Source organism: Notolepis coatsorum, assembly GCF_963971535.1.
Source record: "Notolepis coatsorum genome assembly, chromosome: 4".
NCBI lineage: Eukaryota > Metazoa > Chordata > Actinopteri > Aulopiformes > Paralepididae > Notolepis > Notolepis coatsorum.
The window spans coordinates 192459685-192472165 of NC_140168.1; the positions used below are offsets into that span (position 1 = coordinate 192459685).

The window sequence follows — 12481 nt, forward strand, 5'->3', positions numbered from 1 at the left end:
CGTGTATCGGAGGGGACACGTGATGCAAGGCTTCTATCCTCCCTACAACCGACCAGTGGGGGGCATATGTGAGCAACGTTCAAGACAGGGGAGGGAAGAATTGGCACAGCGAAAAAATTGGGATGAGAGAAAAATAGAAAGAGGAGAAAAAGTGGATAAAAAAAAATACTTTTTAAGACCCTGTAAAATAGACCACCTCCAAGATGAAAAGCAAAATCCAACATGAGATCTAATGAATCATTTACGTCTCCTCGACAATTTTTTTTATCTGTTCGATAACAAAATGAGAATAATGGACATCTCCTCATGTTTCTCAAATTCAACTCCAGCTGTAGCTGAACGGATATATATATATATATATATATATATATATATATATATATATATATATATATATATATATATATATATATATATATATAATTTAGCTCTCTTTTAAATAGAATGTATGAAGAAACCTCAGCGTGAAAAATGTTTACATCTAGAAGGATTCTTGGATGATTCTCAAACGGTCTCAAACGAGGATCTTTGTTGCTCCTTAGGGCCCTTCAGTGAGCATGAGGTGATAGAATGTACGCTTTTATCCAAAGCGACTTACAAGTTCTGTACAACAAGTCAGCAGGAAGGATACAACTCTGGCAGCTAAGGGTAAGTAAGATTGTTCATCAAACAGTATCAAACTTGAGTGCTACAGACTTGAGTGCATATTAGAATAGTAGGTAATAATAGGCAAGGTACATTCCTTAGTAGCAGAGTGCATACTAGTAAAATACAGTGCAAAGGTTAGTATACTTTTTTTTTATAATTTTTTTTAGATATTGTTTGAAGAAGTGTGTTTTTAGTTGACGACAGAAAATTGGGCGGGTTTCGGCCGTCCTAACTGTGGTGGGAAGTTCGTTCCACCATTGTGGAGCGAGGACAGAGAATAGTTGGCTTCTCTTTGATGACCCTCCCAGAGCTCAGATAGGAGCGGGTCTGAGGCGGCCAGAAGATGCAGAGCGGAGGGCTCTTGAGAGTGTGTAGTTGGAGACCATTGACCGGAGGTAGGAGGGAGCCGTTCCCCTCGCTGCACGGTATACCAGGTCAAGAACCTTGAAGTGGATCCGTGTAGCCGAGTTGAAGTGGCTTGGTGGCGGTAGTCGGTAAACCAGCCAGCAGTGCATTGTAGTAGTCAAGGCGAGACATGACTGTTGATTGCAGGATGTTGATATATCGACACGAGAAACTCTTCCTATTTCTCCTGAGAGTGGAAAGAGCCCCGAACTGAGAGGAGCAGCAACATGTCCTTGGTGTGGTTGCTGACCCTTGGTCCGCCTCACTATCACATGGTCTTAAGAGGACGGAAAACCTCATGCAAACAAGTGACTAATGCGGTGACAAAAAGGGAAGCAGGGTTCCCACAGACATTGCAAAATGACGTATATCATGCCAGTGAGGGTACAGACCCTCACTTGCACCTTGTGTATAACGTTTATTTTTCTAATATTTTTTATATTAAGAGTTAATTATATTGTTTACACTGTTTATTTTTCTTTCTTTCTATTTTTCAAATATTGTATTGCGAATATTTATGTGTTTCTACTATTACCATTACCTCCACTCCCCCCTCCACCATGCTGCTATGATGCCCACAGTTTGCCAAGGAGATCAATAAAGGAATATTTTATCTTATCTTATCTTCTTACTGGAGGGCCCTGAACGGCATGACCAGTGTGTGGAACTCCAACCTCCCCCGACAAATCAAACTCAGCTTCTTCTATGCAACAGTGGAGTCTGTTCTCCTTTATGGCAGTGAATGCGGGACCCTGAAGCCCACCCTGCAGAAGTCCCTATATGGGTGCTACACCAGAATACTGCGTGTAGTTTAACATCAACAAGGATGAGCATGTCACCAACGCAAACTTTTATGGTGGGGGGTGCTAAGGGTGAGCGATAAAGTAGCAGTCAGGAGAATGAGGCTGGCAGGTTACTGCCAGAGACACCAAGAGCTGCCAGCCAGCAAACTTGTGCTGTTGGAGCCAACACACGGGCATCGATCACGAGGACGTCCCACACTAACATACGTGGACGTAGGGCTGGGCGATATGGCTTCTAAATGATATCACGATATTTTCGGGCTCTTTCACGATACACAAAATATATCACAATATTTTGACATTTCCTCTAAAGCACTTAAAAATGCTTGATTTAACCCTTTGATGGATACAGTCAGTCACGCAAATATGATGATTATAATAGTCCCTGCAACATATGTCTGCATTAAACCACGAAGATGCTTTCAAAAATAATTGAATGAAAAGTTTCTAACATTTTAAAAGAGTAGTCTACTGACACACTAATACAGAAACAAATGAATTAACATCTAAGACAATTTATATAAAAACGCTTGGGTGCCTAAGACTTTTACACAGTACTGTGGTTTCTATCCACTTTAGCCAAAAATACACACATATATACTGTATGGATGAGGGTTTGTGCAAAACATCCCGATATCCACGATACGTTTAAAAAGTGTATCGTTAATGAACTGTACCCGATATTTATTTAATATCGTCATATTGCCCACCCCTACGTGGACGTACTCAAGAAAGATGCGGGAGCAGAAAGCACCGGCAAGCTAGCCAGATGCATGGAGGCACAGATGGAGGGCCCGTTCGAGGACGACCTAGTAGTTACTAGTCCACTGTGGCTGGCTGAACACCTCTCCAGTTACACTCCTACTGTTGAGGACAAGAGCGTTCGCAGACATTTTCAAACTGTTCGAATCGGGTCCGATGCAGGATCTCGTCAGGAGCGTTTTGACGAGGAGATGAAAAATGGGACAATATACAAAAGGCTGAAATGTGCATTATAAGATAAGATAAGAATAAAAAATAGGAGAATAAACGGTGTACTGTAAACAAAAGGTGCAGATGTGAGGGTCTGTATTGTGTTACAATAAATAGAGGGAATAACATTAGATCTCAAAATAAAAGTGAGAAAAAATAAACAGTGTAAACAAAAGAGCTCCTTCTCACTTTCTGGTCAGACGTTCGTGTGTCTGATTGTAAACTGAGCTCTGTGGCCACAGAAATAAAATGTTCTATATTTTAATATATACAAATTGACTCGTCTGAATTTCTACAGCTTCACTGTTTGGCTCATTTGAAATATTCCACAACAGTGGTTAAGAGTCAGACACGGCGGCCACGCTTAGTGGTCAGACATTCCTAATAGTTCGAGTTCTGCAGCCGTTAGTTCTCCAGCTGCTGGCAGCAGTCCATGCATCTGCATCTTATCTTATCTCATCACTACTACTATAGGGACTTGATGCATCTGGAGAGAAGACTTACTCCATTTGAAACAGCGAGCGGTTTGCTTTTCTTGTAACCCGACTCTTGGGAGTGGCATCGGATCGAATGATCTCTAACGGCATCACTTATGAAGTTTAGAGGAGGCTTTGAATGTTTCATTAACCCTTTCACTACCACACTACCAAAATGGTTAACCCTTTCACGGTGACAATACAGAAGGTTAAGCCTTTCACTGCCACACGACAAAGTGTTAACTCTTTCACAACCACACTATAGAAGGTTAACCCTTTCACTACCACACTACAGACAGTTACCGTCTGTAGTGTGGTAGTGAAAGGTTAACATTCTGTAGTGTGGTAGTGAAAGGGGTTAAAACTGGCCAGCAAACAGCTCACAGTGCAGCAAGACACGTGATCTTGGATTCCTGACGACTCACATTGGCTTTGATGTTGTTAAGATTCTCTTTTTCTTTTTTTGCCTTCAATGAAAGGCTCGACATATTTAATGTAAGCAGAGCGGCAGAAATCTTTGAAAAATAAATATATAAATAAATTGGCTCTCTGTGATTATATATAAACCAAACCAACAGCAGTGATGTCATCGGGGACATTGGATCCTTGTTTTGTGTTAATAGACCTATCTCAAACCCTGCCCTCTTTTCTTGATCCTCCAATCACAACGGTCTCTTGCCTTGGACAAGCTTTGTTTGTCCGAGGCAAGCGACAGTTGTGATTGGAGGATCAAGAAAAGAGGGCAGGGTTTGAGATAGGTCCATTACAGCACCATGTAATGATGTACATGACAAAATAGCAATACCTCGTCGTTGAGCTATAATTAACGCAACACAACACCTGGCCTATGCAACTGGCAACATATCTGTATGGGAGGAGGGGGGGGGGGGGTTAAGGATGTGAAGTCAGGAACATGGGAGAAGCCCTGTGGGAGGGGCTTAATGACCGCAACGTACACGACCACAGACCCAGGGGGATACTAGCACTCAGACCTCTCCACGCAAGTCAATGAAAGCCTTTTACAGGTATTGCATGATCCCAGACCAGTCTGCCACGAAGGGACTCACGGGACCTCTCATCCTCCATCCATGTGTAACCGAAAAATCGCCGGTTCAATCCCCGTCGCCGCCGACAGGAGGGTGTATTCCAGCTGTGAGCTGGTGACTGAAGGGTGCATGGCTAGAATCTATGGTGTCCGCCATCTCTGCCCAAGTGCCCTTGGGCAAGGCACTGAACCCCAAAACTGCTCCAGGGGCGATGCACTGTGGGACGACCCTGCGCTCTGACCTCTCTGATGAAATGCGTGTGTTGTGGACTGTGCGTGTAACTAGGAGGGATATGAGGACTGTATGTATGTGTAACTAGGAGGGATATGAGGACTGTGTGTATGTGTAACTAGGAGGGATATGCGAAAATACTAGGGGTGTAACGATGCATCGATGCATCGAAATGCATCGATCCTAATGTGACGATTCAACTGCATCGATTTGAAAATGTTAGAATCGATTAGAATCGGAATTAAAAAAATGATTAAAAAGAAAATCTATATATTTTTTAATGTTTTCTTTGTTTTTGTATTGTTTTTATTGACCTATAGTCCATTCATGCTGAGTGAATCAGTTCCCCCAGCCACATTTGTGTATTCAAATTCTTTTGGGGAATTAACTGATAGAAAATTTATCGAATCGAATCGCGGTCAAATGAAGAGATTTCATGATGCATTGAATCGTTGCCTGAAGAATCGAATTTAATCGTTGTGAGGTCGCATCGTTACACCCCTAGAAAAGACACATTTAAATTGCCTTGTGTACATTGACAATAAACAAATAATTGTCTTCTATAATCTCCATGCCCCCCCCTCATCCCGCCTCACCAGCGCACATCTCCAGGTCCTTCTCCTTGCACTCGGCCTCCTCGTCGTCCTGGGCCTCCGTGGTGCAGCGGTAGCCCTTCCTCTTCAGGATGTGGCAGATGAGCACCCCCAGCAGGCCCAGCAGGAAGAAGACGGGCACCAGGACAAAGGCGATGTACTCCGGCTTGGTCTCGTGTGCCGCGCCCCCTACTCCGCCGCCGTTGCCGCCGGCGTCCGCAGCCTGACCCACTGGAGGAGGGAGAGGGAGGAGAGAGAGGCGTTGACCCGTTAGCCAAGTAGCGGATCGTATAAACCGCGTAGCCGCGTTAACACCGGGGAGGGTGTGACACGTGGGACACCGACAGCGCCGGGAAGAGCCGCCGGGTTCCTCTCAGAACCCATGTTAACCCTTTCACTGCCACACTGCCAAAGGGTTAACCCTTTCACTGTGACAATAACAGAATGTTAACCCTTTCACTGCCACACAACAAAGGGTTAACCCTTTCACAACCACACTAGAGGGTTAACCCTTTCACTACCACACTGCCAAAGGGTTAACCCCTTCACTGCGACAATACAGACGGTTAACCCTTTCACTGCCACACAACAAAGGGTTAACCCTTTCACAACCACACTACAGAGGGTTGACCCTTTCACTACCACGGTTAACCGTCTGTAGTGTGGTAGTGAAAGGTTAACCTTCTATAGTGTGGTAGTGATTAAAAGGGTTAAAAAGGTGCTGTAAGTGGTTATATTATCGTATAGCTTACGCTCTGCTCTATTGGAACCTTTATCTAGAGCCATATGAAATCCGTTTTATTTTTTTCCAAATTCCGTTTTAATATTTCAGAATTCTGTATTTTGCTTTGTACACTCATTTTACCACCAGAAATAGTGTCTAATAAGTGGGAATGAATAAATGTCCACAATTTAATAAGATATAACAGTCCATTCAATAGGGCTGTCTTAAATACTTCGAAGCTTCGTTCGATGGGCATGGGATTCGAATATGAAAATAAATTTTGATTTTTTTAAATAAATTATATACATCACTGATTCTTGAGAGTCGGGACAAAACACTTTTTAAATATTATATTTTGAGAATACACACTATATTGATTAGAGTTATATATTCATGTAGAGAAAGGTCTGAGCTATTTAACCATGTAAAGGTGCGGGCTCTACATAGAAAAACATTTTCAACAAATTCACATGTTTCCCTTTGAAACTTGATTTGTGTTAACTCCGTCAGACACACAAAAAAGTATATAATTCTAATTATTCCAGTCCAACAAGAATCTAAAGTTCTGAAGTATGTTGTAATAGTGTTTAGTTACTCTGGTATGCAATAAAATATATAAACCTCAGGTGTAATTTCACACTATTCTGAAAACCCAGAGTTAGAAATATTAGCATTTTCAAACTTTGTTTTTAATTTTGATATGATAAAAAAAATATCATTAAGTAAATAAGACACAAGAGGATGAAGATCTAATGCTACTTTATTACTTAAACAACATAAACTGAAGAAGGAATTTGTATTTTCCCCAAGATTAACAAAAATAAACATCTGACGGTGTTGACAATGATCTGACGGTGTTGACGAGAAACTGACGGAGTTGACAAAATTGGATTTGCATCTCTGCTAAATTTTTTTAACAGATGGAAGTGACAATAATAAGAACTAATAACTCCTTGTCTTATACTGAACATTTTGTTAACTCAATTGTAATAAACAACAAACTTTATATACACTGTTTCCAACTATTACAAAATGCACCGTTTCCAACAACAAAAACAGTAATGGAGAACAGGACCCCTTCTTCTCGTCCCTGTTTTCATCTACCTCCTCTACACCACTTCCTGATCTCCACTTTCTCACCCACTTCTCCTCTTCCTTTCCTTCTGCATTTCTAATTAGTTTCACTATGATACCTTGAACTGGGCAGAAACAGACATCCTTCTTGCCACATTTGGGCTGAACCTTTTCTGTTGGACCATGGGGATGCAGAAATTCCACTTTCACATCTTGTTGCTCATTATCCACATCGATGGTCTTGGCTAGCCACCAGTGGTCATCATAATACTACTGCTAACCAGTCTCCATTACTAAGGCTGCTAACAGTCGTTACTGTCACCGTACCCTCAGGACCTTTCAAAGGTTCTTCGTCCAACTCCTCCATTACATCTTCCATCTCCATACCCTATTCCATCTCATTTTTCATCTCCTCCCACAACATGGCCAGAGGTCTCTTCTTCCTTGCCCTCCGTGTATCACTCTGCTGTTCTCCTGGGTTGCCATGGTAATAGGAGGTAGCTGGGCAGAAGCACTGGCAATCCAACATCTCGCTGCAAAAGCAGGATAGTTGTCTGTTGTGGATCCTGTCCTTATGTGCGATGATCTGGTGTATTTGTCTTGTTGAGGGAACCGGTTTGAGAGGATTCATGAGAAGTGTGTCATATCTTTGCATGTCTTCTTCCACAATGTGGTACAGCTGAACACCATTCAGACAGTTTGAGACCTTTTTGAAGAATATGTGTCCATCCGTCACATCATTTCCTCTCAGGACCAGGTTGTCAGCTGTTCTTTTTACTGTTCCGCCAATGCCGTCTGGTGCGCCCTTACCATGAGAAGTGGGGAAGAAGTTCCGCGTTGTCCTTTCAAACCCCAGAAGAAAAAAGTTCTTCTTGTTCTTGTTTGCTTGGAAGTGCACGGTGGTAACCTTGTCTTGATATCTTTTAGGACTGGATCCATTTGTGTCCAGATTGCTGCAGCATCCTGTCTCTTTGACTCTGACAGTGTGCAAAACCCTGCCTTTCCACCCTTAGTGTAATACATTCTGGTATGGAGTGTTATCTGTGGCAGATTTAGTCCGAAATGGCAGGCCTGAACTTCAGCTTTATATTTGAATTTCCAGGATTCTGAAAAGTCAACATGGACGATTGCTGTACTCTCATCACAGGACTCAATTGTGTTGCTGTATTCTTTTGACTGGTTTCGCACTGAACACACATGTGTTGTGGTTTCCTTTCTGAGTTTTTGCTCATAGAGTTTGATGAGCTCTGAAAGGCTGCCTCGGTGTTCGACGAGCTTAGTGTTGATGTCGATTCCATTGCGTGTGTCTTCTTGAACTCTCTCCCACTGCCTCCATTGAACATCGATTTTGTCTTGCTCTTGGGTTGTAACTGTACCTTTGTTTAGACATTGTGAGCAGGCGCGAAGAAGGCAGGCCTCACTTGCTGGAGAGCAACAAACTAATTGAAAACTGTCATCCAGTTTGTTTGACTTCACAACATCAGACATTTTAAGGACCTCAAGCATTAAGCATGCAATTTCATGTATTTGACACAGACATGTCTTCCGAACAGATGCTTTCGGTGCTGTGACATAGAAGGGCCTCAGAGCACAGAATGAAGAATAGCTCAGCTTTAAAGTGGGGTTCTTAATCTGGAATTCAGTGTGGCGGTTGAGCATGGAGTCTAGCAGGATCATTATCTGCCGCTTGATCTTGTTCCTGGTGATTGTGTCAGTCTTATCCGCCGTCACACGTGCATAGTTCAGGAAGAAATCCTGAACAGTCTGTGTTATACCCTGTATTAATGTTGGCTTTTTCTGAGGCTGCTCCTTTTCTCTCATTAACTTGTAGGTTAACCCAAACTCTTTAATTTGTTGAAGAAGACGATACTTTTTAAGAATCGTGCCTGATGACACACTCAGTGCTGGTTTTTGGCGCCGTGGGCCAGGAGTTTGTTTGTTTGTCTTCAGCCCTCTTCTGGGGATGTTGTGGAATAGAAGGGCCTTTTGGATTTTCGGATTCCTTACTTTGCTTCCTGATAGCATCTTCTTTGTTTCCGTGCCTGGAGAGTCCAGTGGTGATGTATTTGTAGCCTTTTTTCTGCGCATTATTGTTTTTATCAGGTTGTTTCGTTGCTTTGTTACATTTGTAATATTCTATTTCATAGTTTTTATTTCTCTTGAATGCCTTTTTTGCATTTTACTTCGTTGCTTTTCCTGTCTGAGAGACTCCCTGCACTGTCTGGCATTGCTATCTTATCCTGATCTGATTTTTATCTGATCCTGATTTTTCTTGAACTCTACACTTGTGACAACTGATAAGATTGAGACAACTGACTAGCAAAATATTATCCTGTTGATCACTCCATACCATAATGTATTACACTATGGATGGAAAGAGTCAGATAAAGGATGATGTAGCAATCTACAGTAGACACACATGGACCAGTCCTATATTAAGAATGATTTTAAAGATATTAAGATGAAATATCCACAGTTTACCACCGTTCACCTTTCAATCAATCAATCAAATCCTTTATTTAACCAGATAAGCATCATTGAGATTAAAATCTCTTTTTCAAGAGCGATCTGGCCAAGCAAGGCAGCAGAAAGTTTCAACATAAAAAAGAACATCACAATAAAATACAGATAAAACATTTACATCAAGCTCCAATTTCAGGCAAGTTATCAAACAGGCAAATGATCAAACACAGTTGCACTGTCCAAGGGAACTGAGTTCGTAGGATTTTAAAATGGCTTTGAATTCTCCGAGGGTGACCAGTCCTGGTAATTTTAGGTCCTCCTGTATCTTGTTCCAAGATGAAGGAGCAGCATATTTAAAAGCCCTTTTTCCCAATTCAGTTCTCATATGGGGAACTTCCAGTGTTAGAGCAGCTTGAGAACAAAGCTTGAGAACGAACCTTTGCTCTGATGATCTAAGTAAACAGTATAAGAACAAGAATAACTGTTTTCTTCTGTCTTGTATCCCTACTGGGTTATGAAATTTTACATCAATCAATCAACCACGTAGACAAGTGATATATTTATATTTATGTATTAACACATGTGCTGGGAAAGTAAGACAATTATTCAAAAAGCAGACCACAGCCTGCCCATGCTCTAAAAGTCAGAAGTGTATTGTAATGCATGCTATTATATGCACACTTCTGTGCAGATACAACTCTGAAATAACATTTAAATCCTTTACCATGTTCAAAAATAGTATAATAATAGCATATTATTAGGTTATTGATGGATTTGTCAACTCCGTCAGCTTACACGTCAACTCCGTCAGACACTAAATCTGATGGAGTTGACGTCTGACGGAGTTGACAAAAAGGCAGACATTTTACCTCCAAGCCTGTATTGTGCACTGCAGCTAGCTAGTTTTTTGGCAGTTGCTAGCTGTCTTAATAATCTCACTGAAACACTTGAATTCAATCCACTATTGTTTTTTTAAAGTATAATAACGGAGAGATGGTGTTGACATGTTCCAGCTGTGACCATAGGAATATTGACATTGTTTGTCTAAAATATCAAAAAGTATCAAATTTACCAGACCATGTGTGGTAGTGTTGCATTCACCACAGGCAGGGTAAGGAAAAGGGGTCCTCAGGGATAGAGCTGGCCATGCTATTGCCTGATTTAATTAGGTTTATGAAAAAGTCTGACGGAGTTGACATAAACTGAGGACACAACTTTGATAGGCAGATTTCTATGGAAAATATTATTTGAGTTTCATGGCATGCATTGTTTTATACATTTATAACCCTTATCCTTGATTTGATATGTATGTTTTCACAAGTGGAGAGGTTTTTCAAGCTTTTTTGGGCTGGTCAATAATGTGACCCTTGCTGAGGACAAGAAAATTAACATGGGAGCTTCTAACCACAGATTATACATTTAAACAAATATCCCCCAAAAAACAAATATATGTGCTAAAACATAACATCAGTATACACAATACCTTTAGATTGAACTTTGTGAGTATGTCAATCATTATTAATTTCTTTATTTTTGATATAAATTAGACTTTTATATGTAGGACATGTTTTGTCCCGACTCTCGAATCAGTGACCTATATTTTATTATTTTTTGCAAAATCAACTCTGCCTCTCTTTGTTAATTACAACAAGCAATGCTGTTTGTTATTTAAGATGAGGTCGGACTGTCGGATTTATAGTTGATTCCATTTTTATTGCTCAATTCCGCAATTCCGTCCGCGATTCCATGATCGCGGATTCCATATGGCTCTACCTTTATCCAGTCTAACATTGAATAATTTTCTCCACATGCACACACCCATCCGCCTGGCCACACCCACATCCGCTCCTCTACATAAGCGGGGTCGTGGCCACACCATCAGCTCCTTCCCTATTTTCACCACTGAAAAAGTGCCTGTATACACCACTTTAGAGTTTAGTGCCAAAATAGTTATTGGAGAAGAGGAGCTGCGTTGACATTATATCTTTGTTTTCTCTCTCACTATTTTTCGAGGAAATACAGCGATAATGTCTTCGCCACCGGAGTGTCTAGAAGATGATGATCATTCTGACCTCCACCGGCGCTTCGCATTAGGGGCACGTGTCGCTGAGCAATCCCCGCCGGCATCGTCTCCGGCTCTGCAGCTGGACACTATGCTTGGGAGGCGGTCGGCTGACAGCCTCTCTGGGCGGGTGATGTTTTTTGCGACGCGGGCGCCAGGTGTGTCAGTTGTGGTGGGTCAACTGCACAGCTTACGAAGGTCGGCTCCAGGCTAGAATCCTTTTCGCTGCCCCTTAGCGGCGTGGAGGGGGTTCTAGTCTGATGCCCCACGATAACATTAGCTCCTCCTCAGTGAAGTCGTAGCTTTGTTTTCCTGGGACCGTGATTCCAAATCTGCGGTTCAATTCCCCGGGTCTCTGGACAAACGGATACCCTCTGCCGCCGTGCTGGCCCCGCTTTTCAAGATGAAAAACACCCGGCGCGAGGGAGGTGAGCTTGGTGTTTCGTTATGAGAATATCTCCGGCTCAGGTCGGCTGCAGCCCGCGTACAACGAGGGGCTTGCTGCCGATACTGCTGTGTCTGGTAAACACCGTTCTGAAGAGGGGCGTGTGTTGCCTTTTTTTCCTTTTTTCTTTGGACAAGAAGAGGAAAAGACAGCGGCTGTCTGAAGTGTTGGTCTGTATTGCTTTTTCTCACGTTGTGCAGCTTTCAGTAGTAGCCGCTTAGCTTGCCACTGCATTAGCTGGCGGCTGTGCTCGGCTGGAAACGTTAGCTTGATGCTATCAGTTAGCCTAGAGTTAGCTGTTTAGCTTATGCTACAACCATTGGCGCTAGCCGTGAGAATAGCGGGCCCTGGCACTCTGACTCAGGGTTTCCGTTAGAAAAAATTGTTGCCGGTCTCCGTGACCTGCAAGATTTCAATCTACCGGACAAATGAGATTAATTCCGGTCATAGTTTATTGAGCTTTAAAACAATTGATAGGCAGGCAATATAAAGAATGTCATCCTCAAGGCATGTAGATTTATAATATTATTACTTAAAAC

General features: G+C 42.1%; 1 protein-coding gene across 1 annotated transcript in view; it reads right to left on the minus strand.

Moving 5' to 3' along the window:
- The window catches only part of LOC311227003 (RELT-like protein 1), a 248700-nt gene that overhangs the window by 150390 nt on the left and 85829 nt on the right, over positions 1 to 12481 (minus strand). The window contains exon 2 of the mRNA XM_084312497.1: positions 5178 to 5405. Coding sequence (XP_084168623.1) covers positions 5178 to 5405 — 228 coding nt within the window. The remainder of the gene's footprint in view (positions 1 to 5177; positions 5406 to 12481) is intronic.